The sequence below is a fragment of the Chelonus insularis genome, unplaced genomic scaffold (genome assembly GCF_013357705.1).
Source record: "Chelonus insularis isolate UGA/USDA-ARS -01 unplaced genomic scaffold, ASM1335770v1 contig_131_pilon, whole genome shotgun sequence".
NCBI classification, from domain to species: Eukaryota; Metazoa; Arthropoda; class Insecta; order Hymenoptera; family Braconidae; genus Chelonus; species Chelonus insularis.
In genome coordinates, this window is record NW_023276372.1 from 1722806 (window position 1) to 1739648 (window position 16843).

At 31.7% G+C, this 16843-nt stretch overlaps 6 protein-coding genes across 13 annotated transcripts; 4 read left to right on the plus strand and 2 right to left on the minus strand.

The window, feature by feature from the left end:
- Nucleotides 1-765: 765 nt before the first annotated feature.
- On the minus strand, nucleotides 766-5325 carry LOC118073659 (protein lin-54 homolog). Of its 6 annotated transcripts, none has more exons than XM_035094327.1 (8): nucleotides 5193-5325; nucleotides 4106-4220; nucleotides 3588-3985; nucleotides 2251-3513; nucleotides 1967-2169; nucleotides 1431-1674; nucleotides 1154-1353; nucleotides 766-1075 (listed from the first exon to the last, which is right to left on the minus strand). In XM_035094327.1, exons 3-8 carry the CDS (start codon nucleotides 3954-3956, stop codon nucleotides 886-888), a joined length of 2469 nt encoding a protein of 822 aa, XP_034950218.1. In that variant the 5' UTR covers nucleotides 3957-3985; nucleotides 4106-4220; nucleotides 5193-5325; the 3' UTR covers nucleotides 766-885. The 6 variants fall into 6 exon arrangements, with proteins under 6 accessions (XP_034950218.1, XP_034950242.1, XP_034950204.1 ...); XM_035094351.1 differs by lacking the exon at nucleotides 5193-5325 and adding an exon at nucleotides 4781-5085 and having other exon boundaries at nucleotides 1967-2166; XM_035094313.1 differs by lacking the exon at nucleotides 5193-5325 and adding an exon at nucleotides 4781-5085.
- Nucleotides 5326-5449: 124 nt separating this feature from the next.
- CSN4 (COP9 signalosome subunit 4) lies at nucleotides 5450-7671 on the plus strand. Its single transcript, XM_035095181.1, has 7 exons — nucleotides 5450-5803; nucleotides 5866-5945; nucleotides 6101-6219; nucleotides 6287-6423; nucleotides 6501-6805; nucleotides 6882-7259; nucleotides 7339-7671. The coding sequence occupies exons 1-7, from the start codon at nucleotides 5721-5723 to the stop codon at nucleotides 7470-7472; spliced, it is 1236 nt and encodes a 411-aa protein (XP_034951072.1). The 5' UTR covers nucleotides 5450-5720; the 3' UTR covers nucleotides 7473-7671.
- LOC118074179 (voltage-dependent anion-selective channel-like) lies at nucleotides 7604-14882 on the minus strand. 2 transcript variants are annotated; one of them, XM_035095186.1, is made up of 6 exons: nucleotides 14688-14882; nucleotides 9328-9650; nucleotides 9118-9239; nucleotides 8927-9035; nucleotides 8624-8832; nucleotides 7604-8382 (listed from the first exon to the last, which is right to left on the minus strand). In XM_035095186.1, exons 2-6 carry the CDS (start codon nucleotides 9645-9647, stop codon nucleotides 8291-8293), a joined length of 852 nt encoding a protein of 283 aa, XP_034951077.1. In that variant the 5' UTR covers nucleotides 9648-9650; nucleotides 14688-14882; the 3' UTR covers nucleotides 7604-8290. The 2 variants fall into 2 exon arrangements, with proteins under 2 accessions (XP_034951077.1, XP_034951076.1); XM_035095185.1 differs by lacking the exon at nucleotides 14688-14882 and adding an exon at nucleotides 10330-10487.
- Nucleotides 10514-12822, plus strand: SmydA-3 (SET and MYND domain containing, arthropod-specific, member 3). Its single transcript, XM_035095180.1, has 6 exons — nucleotides 10514-10742; nucleotides 10823-10890; nucleotides 11041-11679; nucleotides 11762-11988; nucleotides 12075-12285; nucleotides 12367-12822. The coding sequence occupies exons 1-6, from the start codon at nucleotides 10725-10727 to the stop codon at nucleotides 12743-12745; spliced, it is 1542 nt and encodes a 513-aa protein (XP_034951071.1). The 5' UTR covers nucleotides 10514-10724; the 3' UTR covers nucleotides 12746-12822.
- LOC118074175 (SET domain-containing protein SmydA-8-like) lies at nucleotides 12858-14993 on the plus strand. 2 transcript variants are annotated; one of them, XM_035095179.1, is made up of 5 exons: nucleotides 12858-13081; nucleotides 13142-13449; nucleotides 13515-14021; nucleotides 14088-14375; nucleotides 14450-14993. In XM_035095179.1, exons 2-5 carry the CDS (start codon nucleotides 13174-13176, stop codon nucleotides 14966-14968), a joined length of 1590 nt encoding a protein of 529 aa, XP_034951070.1. In that variant the 5' UTR covers nucleotides 12858-13081; nucleotides 13142-13173; the 3' UTR covers nucleotides 14969-14993. The 2 variants fall into 2 exon arrangements, with proteins under 2 accessions (XP_034951070.1, XP_034951069.1); XM_035095178.1 differs by having other exon boundaries at nucleotides 12861-13081; nucleotides 13512-14021.
- Nucleotides 14994-15119: 126 nt separating this feature from the next.
- On the plus strand, nucleotides 15120-16679 carry LOC118074178 (erlin-1-like). Its single transcript, XM_035095184.1, has 3 exons — nucleotides 15120-15513; nucleotides 15599-15788; nucleotides 15855-16679. The coding sequence occupies exons 1-3, from the start codon at nucleotides 15406-15408 to the stop codon at nucleotides 16556-16558; spliced, it is 1002 nt and encodes a 333-aa protein (XP_034951075.1). The 5' UTR covers nucleotides 15120-15405; the 3' UTR covers nucleotides 16559-16679.
- The last annotated feature ends 164 nt before the right edge of the window (nucleotides 16680-16843 follow it).

Sequence of the window (16843 nt, forward strand, 5' to 3'; positions counted from 1 at the left end):
GATTAAATGAACTAAAATTGTTATTTCCTTTAAAATTTGATAAATGAAATATTAAACTGTTGCTTGAATAAGAAAAGTCAAATTTCATTCTTTTACAAAATAATGGTGGTTTTTTTTTAATAAGTGTCCATAATATGTTATCTATTCTTATCGAGCTTATACACATGCTAATTCAAAGCTATCGTCCACTTACAATTCACTTTACACAATTCAGAAAAGTAGAAAATATTGAACTTTGAAATTTATGAATATGAAATAATGCTGAATGAAACGTTTGTAAATTTTGATCGATTATCTTGTGATTAATAAGTCTATTTCTACAAAAAATGTCTTCAACACAATATGCTATTTTTTTTTCTCTCGCGTTCAGCTTTATATATGATTTTTTTCATAGATAAAACTTTTTTTTCGGTTAATCGCAACTACTACATATATTAGAAGTTATCAACTTAATTACAAATGTATACGGTAAGTATTTTAGATTACCGTTTCTATGCACAGTGGTGAAAAAAAACCTACATTTAAATCTGTAGAAAAAGGTTTACAATTTTTTAAAATTAATTATCATATCTTTAGATAATTATATACTTAGAAAAATAATCATATTTTTAAAAAGCTATGAACAATTTTTTTCGTTTAACGAATTAATTACATCCAAAACCAATTTTTAAACTATTTTATCTTATCAGAGATATGCCATAATCATGACTTTCACCAATTCCAAACATTCTTTGGTAGTTAATATTTTTCACCACACGCATTACGTTCACTCCAATATCATTTTTATTTATAAATTGTACAAAGGTTGCTAATTTATGAATTCACGATTCTCTAATATTATTTTTAAGCTTATCTCAATAGATATAATTAATGAGAATACTCCTGCTATGTACTAGCAGATTCTGCTTTGTAAGCTGACTCAATGATCTCTTTCAAACACCTACCGAATTCTTCGATTATCAGTCGTTGAGATGTTTCTTCGTCGAACATATTCTTTTCAGCATCTTCAGCTTGTGCCATTAAACACTGACACGTGATTTCCACGACTTTATCAGTCAAGAAATTGAAAGGTTGCCTATAAAAATAAATATTAAGATTAAATCACGTAATTTACTACTAATAATCTAATCATTCTTTTCAAAATATAATATACCTTGTGCCAGTATTTGATGCAGCAGGAATTCGGAAATTCATTTCGGTTGGTTGTTGATTTTTAGATTTGCTCAAATTTAACTGTGATGTTCTAACTTCAATAGCATCTGCAAGATCCTTCAATGACTTCTTCTCTATAACTGATTCTTCTACATTTCTGCATCCTATACATTTACAATTACCCGAGCAAGGAATTTTCGCCTGTAATAAAAGAATTTAACGTCTATTAAATCTTGCGGTAGGGTAAAAAAACATCAGGGTTGAAGAAAGAAAATTACCTCATAACATTCACAATAATTTTTCAAACAACCACTACGTTTGCAGTTACATCCTTTATTGTGTCTTCTTGTGTCATCACCTAATTCTCGACCTTTCCCAATTTTCGGTCGGAAAGCATTAGGATTACGTTCCAAGCATGATTTTATTGCTCGTTGTCTTTCCTCTTCATTGCCGAGATTATTCGAACAATTGTTACAATTACACATATGGCAGAATTCTCCATTTGCAAAGCAGTCGCAATATCTGAGACAGAACATTTTTATGTATCAGTTATTTTACACAGTATTTTTAGAAATGAAAATTATTTTTCGAATTATTAGTTCACTTATTAGAAAAATTTAGAATCCAGATTCTATAGAAGCTTGCTAGATAGTCTTTTTTTTATTATAGAATTTCAATAAAAGAAAAACGTTTCAATGCCTCTTAAATGTTGTTTGAAATAACAATTGACTTCCATAAAATTAAATACACTATTACAATTATAAAATATCAAGAATTTAGAAAAAAATTTGCTGCATTAGAATAATGTACTTACAGTTTAAGACAGTGTGACTTTGTACAATTGCAAGGTTTTCGTGGTCTAATTCCATTTGGTTCAATATTCGAATTGTGTGATTTTTTCGGGGTTTCAGCGATCGTTATCGTAGATAAGTTAGAAGTAGAAATTTGTGACGATTGTGAACTTGAAAGACTTGGGGTTGATGATTGTGATTTAGATTTTGGCTCGTCAACATTCTGCTAAAAGAATAAATGCATTCATTCATAAGTATTCCATACGGAATTTTTTAAAAATTTTCTTGATAATAAATTAATTTCTACCTGTGATTGCTGAATGTATTGTGCAGGCAATACAACAATATTTCCAACGTTGGAATTCGTAGACAACACAGCTTGGCCAGAAGCTAACTGACTTAAAGCTGAAGCTGGTATTGCAACTGCACTCTTTGGAGAATTAGCAGTAGCAGGAATTAACAATCGCTGGTTTCCAGTAGGTGTCGAAATAGCCGTTTTAGGTGCCACAGTTCTTAAAGATTGCCCACTTGTATTAAGAGGAACAACTTTAACAATTTGTTGGGGTCCCGAAATTTTTTGAGCAACTCCAACCGTGTGCAAAGCTGGAGTTTTAGGTTTACCCACTGTAACGACATTAGATGTTCCTGTAGATGGTGTACTTACTAATCTAACATATTGAACCTGTCGACCAGGCACTTGAATCTGATGAACTTGATTAGATCCAACAATATTCTGATTTGTTGGTATCCTGATAATCTGTCCACTTCCCAGTACCGTACCAGGTTTTAAAGCACTTTGACGAATGATAACCTTTTGAGCATTTTGTTGAGTTGTTTTCGGAGTAGTTGAAAATCCAGAAGCTTGAGAATTGACAATAGGTGATGATTTAACCTGTGTTCCTGATGCTGGAGCTGGAAGTATCTTTGCTGGAGATTTCATAGAACTTGACGGAATTAATGTTAATTTGGGTGGCTGTGATGTAGGTGATTGCACTAATTTGTTAACAATAATTCCCGATTGAGTTTTCTGTGGAGTCGATGGGAGATACTGCTGAACTTTATTCGAACCAAGGAGTCCCAATTGATGTGCTTGAGAGAAAGAAATTGATTTTGTCGAGCTCGTGATAGCAGGACAACTCGAACTAACTATTTTTATTGTCTGATTTTGTGAGCTATCTTGCGTAGATGCTATTAGAACTTCTTGACCTGTTTGGGTCTGACCACTAGTTAATATCATTTTTGTATAAACATTTTTATTGTGCTGGTTGGCTTGAGCCGGTCGTTTTTGTGTGACTTGTGCTCCTTTTGCTGGTTGAACATTACTCAAAGTAATATTACTAGATTGACATGTAGCTACATGAGGTTTTCCAGGTTGAGCAGATCGTAAATGAACGATATTTCCTTCAGCCGACTTGGCTGTGATTAAAGAATGAGCAATAGATTGTAATTGACCTGGTGATGCTGATGGTGGATGAGAAATTTTTAGTATCTGGCTAGTTCCTTGTCCTCCAGCTGGTGAAACAATCATGATAGACTGAGTTTGTGTTGGTTGAGTCATTGCAGGTTTTATCTAAAAATATTCAATATATGAATTAAATAATGTAATTATTAAAAAGCTCAAAATTTATTTCAATTATTAAATACCTGTACAGCTGATATTGGAACTTTTTGTAACGTTGGTTTTGTTTGAAAAACCACATTTTGATTGCTTTGATTAGCAGTCGAATAAGTTAAACGTTTAGTTTTCTCTTCAGAAACATCAGTCATCTCTATATCAGGTCCTATAATTTCAGTTTCAACATGTTCTTCGAGAGTTATTATCTCTTCTTCTGTTGTTGTTACTTCTTCAGCATTCATGCAGTCTAACTCAGCTTCTATACTTGCAAAAGCTTCATAGTCACTTGAAGAATACTGCTCAGAGTTTTGAGAAAGACTCAAGGTACCCAATTCATTGTCACCCAGGCTGATGGTTTCTACCAGAGCCTCTGACTCTGACGATTTATTTGTAGCCATTGTAGATAGACTTTTCTAAAGTCTCCTTCCTGAAATAAAAATGATATTTACTTTTATTATAAATGACTGTTATGTTAATAATAATGTTAATAATATTGATAAATCTTTTTGACTTTTCTTGTTGACACTGTTCAGAAGTTTTTTCTTACCAAAAAATTAATATTTTTGATTTGTTATTGAATTTGAATTTAATAACACATTCGATTGTCCAGAATTTTGATTGTTATGGATTAAAGGGGCCTACGATGGAGTCATTCATTGGGCCTAAATTTAAAAATTCAAAAATTCAAATTTCACTTGACCATAATTAAGCTTGTGACATTACAAATCAATAAATCAATAATCAAAACCACTATATTAAACCAGAATATCAATAATTATGGCAATAATCACTCTTAAAACGTAATAAATCGAATAAATATGGAAAATAAGAAGCATCTTCGATGCTGTAATGTAGACATTAGCGCCATTTATTGCTCGAACGCGCCATTTTACATAAACTAAACTTGAAACTGTTTTTTTTGATAAACAAAATGATTATTCATGATTAACTCATAGAAAATACTGATAAGCATAACGAAAAATCACATATTATACAAGAGTTTATAAGTTTTAATAAATCAACAACCACAAAATATGATATTTTCTGACTTAACCTAGAATTTATTCCCTCGTAACAAGGTTTCACATAGCTGAATTAGGGTGTGCCTTGCAATAATACTTTTCAATTTATTTGCTCACTACTCATTCAATTGCTTGACGATTGAATAACCACAACACTGTGTTGATAAATCAAACAACAATCTAAAGTTTATCGAACATACCTGCTTAGAACCTTGATAACTCGAATTTGTTCAAAATCACGCGCCCACCATTGCTGTCCCACAATGCAATGCACGCCGCCGTGTATAAACAGACGCAGAGAACAACGTTTACGATTACTAAATGTCCTAATTTGGAGTCAATTAAAGTGCTCAAAGGCTCAACAAATGCTAATGTTGCTAACAGAATCTTATAAACTAAGTATTTTCACGAAATTTTATAATATTCAAAAACATCCAGCTAACTATTTCTTCGCGCACTTTGTAATTTTCGATTTCACCATACTTTGCCCCCGACCGCGGCTAAAAACACGTCAGCTATTACCGCCCTCTTTGCCCAATCAAATCTTCAGAAACTACAATCTAATAAAAATAACCTTTTTCTCATAAATTAACCATTAATTATGATATTTACCTGTGTTTAAAATTCGATGATTACTCAATTTAATTAATTGTGATGGTTTTTAACCTATAAACTCATCAGTATTAGTACTGACGCGTATTATCGCGGGAAACGGAACACAATGAACTGGTTTCCAAAATCGAAAATGCTAGGGTGGCGCCACCTACTTCCATCATAAATGATCTCAAGTAAAAATACTTGATTAATTAACAATATTTCATATTTTTTACATTATAGCTGTATTGTTTAACAAAAAAACATTGATAAAAATCTCTATTCAGTTTCACATATTCGTTAGATTTTTATGGAGTAACTTACAGCTGCCAAATCATTTAATTATTGTGACTTTTTTCAAATATTTTTTAGTATTATTATCATTATAATTTTCATACTTCCGTTACGTCATCAATTTATGAGAAGTCAACAGAACTGCTTGTTGAATAGTCGAGCTTGATCAAATAACCTGCATTCATATAATTCATACATTAACGATAGTGAACTTATGCATTAAATTAAAATTGCATTGGAATAAATTATAAAATGGCGGTGACTACAGCTGTAGTACGCCAACAACTTACTAATTTAGCTCATTCTGGTGGATCTCATAAAGATCAAGCTGAAAGGTAAAGTTTACGTTCATTCATAACATTTCATTTTGCTAATTTAAATAAACAATATATTTCAGATATCGAACAATTTTAGATGATATTTTATCATCCTCTGGAGAAGAACTCATTGACAACTTGAAAATATTTATTGAAGCAAGTAAGTTTTTTAAATAAATTAATCATGTGTACTCTAAAAGAAATTATTCCGAATGTTTACAAAAGTTATATACAACACGTATTGTTATTGTTAACAAGTTAGTTCTAATCTTTTTATTAATAGTCACATTCTAACCTCATATTAATTCTTTTTAGTTGTCAACGAGAATGTAAGTTTAGTTATTTCAAGACAAGTTTTAACTGATGTGAGTTCCAGATTACTTCTTTTAGCGGATGAAATATCTAAAGCTGTATCACACTACACATTGGATAAAGTAAGTAAAATTTATTACAACAAATAGGATAAAAGTTTCCACAAAGTGTTTAAATATGATCTTGTAGGTCCAACCACGAGTAATTTCATTTGAAGAACAAGTTGCTAGTATCCGGCAACATTTGTCAGATATTTATGAAAGAAATCAAAATTGGAGAGAAGCAGCTAATGTCTTAGTTGGAATTCCATTGGAAACAGGCCAAAAGTAAGATCTTTTTACTGAATAAAATATTCAAATGATTGAATGTACTATTTAATAATAAAATATTTAATTTATTTCAGACAATATACAGTAGATTATAAGCTAGAAACTTATTTGAAAATTGCCAGATTATATTTGGAGGATGATGATCCAGTCCAAGCAGAAGCTTTCATCAATCGGGCTTCCTTACTCCAAGCTGAAACTAAAAACGAACAGCTCCAAATTTATTACAAAGTTTGTTATGCTCGAGTACTTGATTATCGAAGGAAATTCATTGAAGCAGCTCAAAGATACAATGAATTATCATATAGATCTATTATTCATGAGGATGAACGGATGACAGCTCTAAGAAATGCTCTCATTTGTACAATACTCGCGTCTGCAGGTAATTGAAATGGAAGCGATTATCAAAAAAATTATTAGTCGAAAGAAATCAAATTACAAATATTCATTTTCATCAGGTCAGCAGAGAAGTCGAATGTTAGCAACTTTATTTAAAGATGAACGATGTCAACAACTTCCAGCGTATTCAATCCTTGAAAAAATGTATCTAGATCGTATTATTCGTCGTTCGGAGCTTCAAGAATTTGAAGCATTGTTACAGCCTCATCAGAAAGCTTGTACGATTGATGGTCTTGGCTCTACGATTCTTGATCGTGCTGTTATTGAACACAATTTATTATCAGCAAGCAAATTGTATAACAATATTACTTTTGAAGAGCTTGGAGCTTTACTAGAAATCCCGCCTTCTAAAGCTGAGAAAATTGCTAGCCAGATGATTACTGAGGGTCGTATGAACGGCTATATTGATCAAATTGATTCTATTGTTCACTTTGAAAGTACGTAATTCAATACTCAAGTAATCAGATTTTAGTTTAGAGCTTTTTGTTAGTAATTGATGAAATTTATTTTTTGCAGCAAGAGAAATTTTACCAACTTGGGACAAACAAATCCAATCCCTTTGCTATCAAGTTAATCAGATAGTTGAAAAAATAGCTCAAACACAACCTGATTGGATCGCTAAAACGATGGAGGATCAGCTAGTACATTAATTAATTAATTAATATAAGATATTTATATAAGCTTTTATCTATAAAGAAAGTGTTGCGATTTTATTTCAATATTATTTGATAAAAGTAAAATAATTTAATAATGGTAGTTTAAAAAAAAAATCAAGACACAATTGCTGTGAGTCTCCTGCGAAAGCAGTGAAAAAGTTTAATAAACAAATACTCCAATAGCTTAACATAATAACCGTGTTTGACTTTATTTTGTAAATTATTCAAGTGATTAAATCAGACTTAACGACATTAATCGAAAAGAAAACATGATGAAATTATGGGTAGATACAATAAAGTCGAGGTGAATGTTTTACAATTTTACAATAGAAAATAAATCTAATAATTCATAAAGACTCGATATTTATAACGATAATAGTGCGGCTGTGTGACTTAGAAAGCAAAACTATTTTTTTTTTTATATCTAAGAAGTTCAGATAACTTTCTGATTCAATGCTCTAAGCGAGCAAATACTATCTAAGCAATGAAAGAAAATAATTTTTTGTCTTTTAACGATTATCAAATCGTTTATCATAACCCAACTAATATTCTGCAACAATTGCAACTCTAATATTTTATTGATTGCTTAGTAATCATTTTTTTTTCTTTTTAAATTAGCCTGTCTTTCAGTAGGTGATTCTGCAAGGCACCCGGTTATTTCGGGTAAACTTATCTACCATTACAATACATATTAAATCGATCCATGACAAATGTCGTATATTATTTTTTTATTACGACATCAGTATTTAAAGTAATTATTCGAATGGGGAAAAATTTTTTTATCTTATTTTTTTTTTTGTAAACTTCGATGTTTAGGCTTCCAGATCCAAAGCCATACCAATCTTGTGACCACCAGAGCTGAAGTTTTTGCCATCAATGTTTGTTGAAAGACTCAAAGTAACTCCTGAAACAATTGCAAAGACATGAGCGATATATTCGAGACGAAGTTCTTCGAGGAATGCCCGAGACAGTTTAATTTAAGTTAACACGTGACGACAGATATAAATAGCCAAGTCTTCTGTTCGTCTACAAAACTAAGGGAGGCTCTTAGCATGTCTTGGACAAGGGCAATAGCTTCTATAGTCACTTTAAAAGATGCCTCTTAGCTTAGATAAATATTTTTATCGTAAACTCTTTGTACTAACCATCACGAAGTTTCTGCTGATATCCCAAACCAATTTGGAGTTGAGAATTGACTTTAGCTCTCAAACAGGCATCATTATCAAGATCGTATTTGGTACCGAGACCAAATTGAGTTGCATTATTGCTTGAGTTCCAGGCAATGCTGATGGCACCTTCAAGTCCAGGCTTGACTTTGTGGTAAATCGAACCATTGAACTCGCGGCCATTGTTTCTAATTGAGTCATAGAGAGAGAGTTTACATATAATCGTTGCTAATAACATATAATAATTTAATTAACACATTGATAAATATTTAGAAAACTTACACGGAAGAATGGATGGAAAAGTCTTTCCCCGTGAAACCGAGGGCAACATTATTTTTCGTAATTTTGCTTCTTTGAGCATCAAATGATGTCTGATAACCAGCCAGCCATCCTAAAAATATTTTTAAAAATTCAATATGATGTATACATGTTGAAAATGATTTTATTATTAAATTTATATAATAGACTTCTACCTTGATAACCAATAACGGCTGTTGAGTGAATCAATGGAGCACTGTTCAAGCTGAGATCAAGGTCTGTAGTAGCCGAAATATTTTCATGTTTATATGTAGTTTTTAATTGACCAGTTTTACTCCTGAGAATCAATAAAATGACATAACTTCCGTTAAGAATCAGATAACAATAGAAACTAAAAAAAAAAGGTCATATAATCGAGTTATTACCCGGTTTGAGGAGAGAAAGTGCAGCTGTAACCAATGCTAAGTCCTTGCAAAAGTTTATCTGCAATGGTAATACTAGTTTCAAGAAGATTGTCTGTATTCCATTTTTCAGTAAGAGTTAATCCATATTCTTTGATTTTATATTTTGTCTCTAAATTTCCGACAACGACTCCAGTGTCTTGATTAGAAAATCCACCGCTGGAAAATTCAACTCCTGAATCAGTTTTGGTCTTGACATCAAGCTTCAATAGACCAAAATGGTATCCTTTACCAAAAACATCACGAGCACTTTTGCCTAAATCTCCATATGTGGGTGGAGCCATATTCTGCAAACAGAAAAAATTGTTAATCACTTGAAAAATATGCCTCAATGTCAACTTATTGAATTATAATTTATTCATTAGATAAATTATGCCCTAGTTAACTTCGGTCATCTGGTTTAACCCAGTTTTCTCTAAGAGTTCGCGAGCACATTTCATTGATAATATATACATATATACATGTATATATGTGCGGCAATTTTATTATTCTTGCCATAAAAAAATTGACACTAACCAAGTTAAAATAAGAATGGAGAGTAAACTATTAGTAATACTATCTTCATTCAAAATAACCGGTGTAGGGCTGCAGTAAAATTAATTCGCGACACAAGGCGTTGCATAGAAGCAGTATTGACCTGGAGTGATTATTACATAAGCCATAAATTGAAGAAATGAATGTGATCTAAAAGTTGATGTACTAGTGATCAATGAGAAATCAATCAATTAAAAATAAAAATGGATCTAGGGACCGTCTTAGATCATGATCAAGTCGAAGTGTAAATTCTTCCGAGAACCTTGATCTCGCAAATAGTTTTAATGAAGGTCACCCCGTGAAAGACGACATTACAAAGGATTTGCAGAACCGGCATTGTTCAAAAAATGGTGAATAATATCTAGTAAATATGATGACTCAAAGATAAATGATTCGAGACTCTATTAATGATTAAATTTTGTAGAAACTTACGTCGTTAATTAAAGACAGTTGATTTGCAAGAAAATGCGAATAATCACAAGAGTGCTGCGTGCACGATTCTACCGGCCAAGGAAGCTGCTTTACTGAAATAGAAATGCGCACGCGCAGGATGTGGGAGAAGAAAATGGACGCGCGCAACTTCCAGTGCCTCTCGAGGATGAAGAAGGTACTAGAATATCACCAATCAAATTTTTGCCGCGATAAATTTGGTTCAGTGTATCGAGAGAACTCTAGATTGTACCATTTGGCACTGGACCATCTGTCGAAAGATATTTTTATATTCCATAAGTCTATAAAATCACGCGTTCTCAGTCTGGTCAGTTATTCTGTTCTACGCAATAAACTGATAAACAATTAATAAATAAACTGGAAGCAAGATTTCAATCATGTCACAAGCAACAACAGTAAGTAATTTTGGTCTTCTCTGTAACATTTAGAAAAAATTATTGACCAACTTTATTTATTTATTTTGGATTTTTTATAGGGCTCTTCTCCTGAAGGATTAAAATCAACTTCTACTTACAGTATTCTTCACAATGACCAGGTTGGAAGGTAAATACAAAGACCATTACTTTAATCTGACCTATTTCCAGGTCTATATTTGTTAGATTGAATGTTTTTATATTTAGCTAAATTCTTCAAGTTGTTCGATACATTTGGTTTCAAATGTATTTAATTTTAAACGTCTTTTATTTATTTCAGATATGTGGTGGCAAATAAAGACTTGGAGCCAGGGGAAGAAATTTTAACTGAACTACCATTTGTAGTAGGACCTAAAGCATCAACATATCCTCTTTGTTTATCTTGCTATACACCTTGGCCACCGACTCCAGATACTCAACCTCTATGTTCAGCATGTGGATGGCCAGTTTGTAATGAAGAGTGTGCCAATGCTCCTCAGCACAAAGATTATGAGTGTCCAGTTTTTGCTGCTGCAAAAGAAAAATTCAATGTCAGTGCAGCAATGGATGAAGCTAATGCTACTGAATGTCCACAATTGGAATGTATAACTCCTCTGAGATTACTTCTTGCATCTGAAAAATTTCCAGAACGATGGGAGAAAGAAGTTAAAATCATGGAAGCTCACAATGCTAAGAGATGTGTTAAAAAACAGTGGAAGATTGATCACGTAAATATTGTTGGGTTCTTGAGAGATCGTTTGAAACTTGACAGATTCTCAGAGGAAATGATTCAGACAGCTTGTGGAATATTGGAAATTAATTCTCATGAGGTTCGAGCTGCTTCAGGATATGCTGCAAGAGCTTTGTATCCAACAGTAGCTCTCATGAGCCATTCCTGTGTCTCCAATACGAGTCATAGTATTTTTCCAGCTGATTATAAGTAAATATTTATTTTAATGATAAAATAAATAATATCATTAATACAATTGATTTGTGTATTAATAAATATTGTTCAATTTCAGAGTAGTTTTAAGAACAACTGTGAGAGTACCCAAAGGTCAAGAGCTTTATGGAAGCTATACACACTCCCTACTACCAACATTGATGAGAAGAGAACATCTCTTGGAGGGAAAACATTTTTCATGCGCCTGTCAAAGGTGTTCTGATCCTACAGAGTTGGGGACTCATATGTCATCTCTTAAATGCAATAAATGTGACAACGGTGTCGTTGTTCCTCTTGATTCTTTAGGTAATTAAAATAATTGGCATCCATAATTTATAAAATATTGTTTAAAATAAACACTTCATCTAATCCATTAATTGATTATCTTTTAGATGCTGACAGTACGTGGAAGTGTACACACTGTGAATTTTCAACAGCTGGAGCATCAGTAAAGAAAGTCTTCAACATCATCAATGCTGAAGTTGAAGCAGTGGAGGCTATCAGTGCTATGGAAGGTCCTGAAGCTATTCAAAGTCGAGAAACTGTTATGAAAAAATATCACTCTGTTCTTCATCCTCGCCATGCTTTTCTTACTATGTTGAGGTACAATTTGTCAGCTAATACAATTCTTTTCCATATGTTAGTTCATTGTTATTAAATAAATCAATTTATTACTACTTTTAGAATGTCATTATCTCAACTTTATGGTCGAGTTGAAGAATACAACCTGGATGATTTACCAGACATTGTTTTGGAGCACAAAGTTGATATTTGTCGACTCCTCCTACAAGTTTTAGATGTCATTGAACCTGGATACTCTCGAGCAAGAGGAATGACTCTTTACGAGCTTCATGCACCACTTCTTTTCATTGCCAAAACTCAATGGAATGCAGGAGTAATTGATGATGCAGCGTTGAAATCAAAGATGACAGAAGCTGCAAGTATACTAAGGGAAGCTGCATCAATTTTAAGTCTCGAACCACCGGAAACCAGTGAAGGACAACTTGGATTAATAGCCAAAGAATCTTTAAAACAATTAGAAGAATCGATAAACAATCTTTAAAGTAATTTTTTTTTTGATATTAAAATATTAGCAATAATATTTCTTATATAATTATTTATATGTATATTCTATCTTATTTTTAATACTTATTTTCAGATATATATTTGTTACTAAAGATATATCATATACATAAATAAATTATTTACTTGTATCAATTGAGCAAACTTTGTTACTTATTTTTGCTTAATTACGCACATCTGTGTTCGTATATGTTTTCTATTTTAGTCGGACTTGTAAATTGGTGGAAATGTACTTTACTTGTTACGTATGATCTCGAGTTGATCTCTAATTTTAAATCTTACGCTGTTGGTTCACTTGCTTTAAACTTAAACATTGGTACATGTTATTTTAAATAAGGTATTTAATTCTTAACAAACAGAATTTTTTTTTTTTTAGTTAAATGAACATTATTACATAGATATAAAACGATGAAAATCATTGAAATTGTTGCTAACCCAAATCCAACTTCAAAGTATAAAGAATCATATTCAGAAAAATATGGGAAATATTTAGTAGCTGCAAAAAAGCTTGCAGCTGGTGAAGTTATTATACGTGAAAAGCCAGTTGCTGTAGGAGCTGCATCATTCAATAATACTTGTTTATGTTTTGCTTGTTTACGAGTGATACCAGAATCTCCAACAGCTAAATTTGAAGTTGTATGTTCTGGATGTAATATTGCAATTTTTTGCAGCACTAATTGTGAGGTAATGATGTTCAATACAATCTTATTTAAAATGAAAAATTACTTAATGATATTTACTTTTAGAAGAATGAATTATATCATTCAGCTGAAGAATGTCAGTTATTCAAAGAAAAATTAACTCTAGATGATTTGAAAAAATTTAACATAAGATCTATTTTACTTCCACTTCGATTGTTATTGATAAGAAAGCAAGATGAAGAGTTATGGCAAAAAGTATTAAAGTTAGAAGCTCACTTAGATGCGAGAAGAAATACTCTAGTCTGGAAAGAACGTCAAGAAAACGTTGTTGATGTTTTAAAAGCATTTAAATTAATTGATCAATCTCAGACCTCAGATGAGCTGATTCAGCAACTCTGTGGAATTTTAGATGTCAATTCTTTCGAACTGAGATCTCCAGGGTGTCTAAGTAATCCAGGATTATGTGGAATATATATCATAGCTGCTTTAATGGCTCATGATTGTAGAGGAAATACATTTCTTACAGTCGATGATGAGTTTCAGCTGACAATTTATGCTAGCAAGCCTATCGAAGAAGGGGAACCAATCTTCTTCAATTACACATCTTCATTAGTAGTAAGACTAAGTGTAAAATAAATGAGTTTTTAATTAAATATGTAATACATTGATTAAATTATTTAGGGAACTGCTGCAAGACAGGCACATCTCCTTCAAGGAAAATATTTCGAATGTGATTGCAAACTTTGTGATGATCCAGAGGAACTCGGAGCAAATCTGAGTTCTCTGTTATGTTCTAAATGCAAACAAGGAATTGTTAGATTTGAAGGAAGATCAAAAAGAAATTTTTATGCTCCTGAGAAGAATTGGAAATGTAATATGTGCGGACGATTATTATCAGGCTGTTTAATTAAAACAACTTTGGAGTTAACTAAATTTAAAATCGATGAATTAGAAAATGGGAGTATCAAGGTCAATTTAAAATTCATTTAATAATTTACTAATTGATGTTAGGTATAGTTAAATCAATTGATAAATTATTTCAGGAGTTGGAAATACTGTTAAAGAAATTATTATTAACTTTTCATTCTAATCATTTTCTTGTGCTAGCATTGAAACAGAAATTATTGGAGCTGTATAGACATGAAGTTACAAACTTGAATCCTAAAAAACAAGCATTAATGAGAATAATTGAACTTTGTAAAGAAGTATTGCAAGTTTTGGAGATAGTTGAACCAGGACTTTCTCGACTGAAAGGTATAATGCTGTATGAACTTCACTTACCAATAATGATTCTCGCAGACCGAAATTATGTAGCACGAGAAATAACTCTCGAAGAGATGACAAAACGACTGGAAGAAGCAGAAAGTTATTTGAAGAAGTCTTTGAGTATGATACTTTTAGAACCTGCTACAACTCCTGAAGGACGTCTAGCAAAAAGGGCTCTACAAGATCTCAAAAATCTTCGACAGAATTTAGAAGATGTTAGATCACTGCCATCAGCAATAGCAACTAATGTTTACTCAAAGAATGATAAAAAAACTAAAATTAAAAATAGAAAATAAATAAAAATAGCTTTATATAATTTTATATTTTCTAGATATTTACTTATCAGTTATGCTCATTTCAATTCAAAGTCCGTTTCTATTCGGAGTCTCTCGTTCATACTCGTGTTTGCTCCGAATAACATCGAATGTATAGCAAATCCCAACAATTGCAAACGACGTTTGCTAAGTCGAATGATCACCGGTATGGATTAGACATAGTGATGTTGATTTTAATAACAAGAATGTAAACACATTTTTGAATAGAAACAAATTCTCTTATTTCAACCGTAACTATTTATTCTCTAACGTCTAAACTTTTCATTTTATCTAGAAGTCATTAAAACTCTAGCAATTTTAAATATTTATTGAAAAAGACATAACCTTTACTATTCCATTCATTCAAAAAACTTGGAATTATTATTTTATTCAAGATAAGTAGTTAATTATTAATAAAAATGTTTGACCAAAGTATTGTGGGTATTTGTTTACTTCTTTTCCTAGCACTTGTTTTTAACTTTTCCATCCATAAAATTGAAGAGGGTCATGTTGGAGTTTATTTCAGAGTACGTTCTATCAAATGTTTCTTAAATATATTTAAAAATAAATAAATTACTGGATTAAACTAAATAATGTTTATTTATAATTTAGGGAGGTGCATTATTACCTCATGTCAGTCAGCCTGGGTTTCATATGATGGTTCCACTTCTGACGACTTACAGATCTGTTCAAGTTACTTTGCAGACTGATGAAGTGAAAAATGTCCCTTGTGGAACAAGTGGTGGAGTAATGATTTATTTTGATCGAATTGAAGTTGTAAATATTCTTGATGCTAATGCTGGTAATTATGTCTACACTATCGTCAACAATTATCGCTCATAGATTATTAACAACATTATATTTACAGTGTACAATATGGTAAGAAATTTCACAGCTGATTATGATCGAGTATTAATTTTTAATAAAGTTCATCATGAGTTGAATCAATTCTGCTCTGTTCACACATTACATGAAGTTTATATTGACTTGTTCGATCAAATTGATGAAAATTTAAAAACTGCCTTGCAAAAAGATTTACATGAGTTGGCACCAGGCTTAAGTATTCAAGCTGTTCGTGTAACAAAGCCTAAAATTCCTGAAACAATACGGAAAAATTATGAATTGATGGAGGGAGAAAAGACCAAGTTATTAATTTCTATAGAGCATCAAAAAGTGGTAGAAAAAGATGCTGAAACAGATCGTAAGAAAGCTTTAATTGAAGCTCAAAAAGAATCCCAGGTTGCTGAAATTCAGTATAAACAGAAAATCATGGAGAAAGAATCATTACAGAAAATAGCAGCCATTGAAAATGATCTGCACCTTGCTAGACAAAAAAGTCTTTCAGATGCTGAGTATTATAAACAGCAAAAACAAGCCGAGGCAAATATGTTATTATTTTCTAAGGAATATTTGGAAATAAAAAAATATGAATCCTTAGCTAAAAATTCAAAGATTTATTATGGACAAGAAATTCCCAAAATGTTTGCTTTAGGAGGATGTTCTCAAGAGCCTTCTTTAGGAGCAACTGCTACTAGTGCATTAAAATATGCTCAAGAATCAAGTGATTTATGACTTAGCTTTGTTTATCTTCCTGTTATATATTTGGCTCGTGTTATTATTTCTCGTTATGTATTATGTTCTTTGTAAGTATAAATTATATTGTTTTCAAGAATAAATTAAACCATTTTATAAACTTCTTAGGTTATTAATTTCCTATTTAGTATATTAACATCAATAATGATAAATTCAGATTTAAATTTTGGCGGGCATTTCTTGGCGCATGTCTATTAGTTGATTATTGCTGAATGAAAAATGGCGTATCCAATCAAATAGCGTGACCTTGTGTCTACTTTTTTT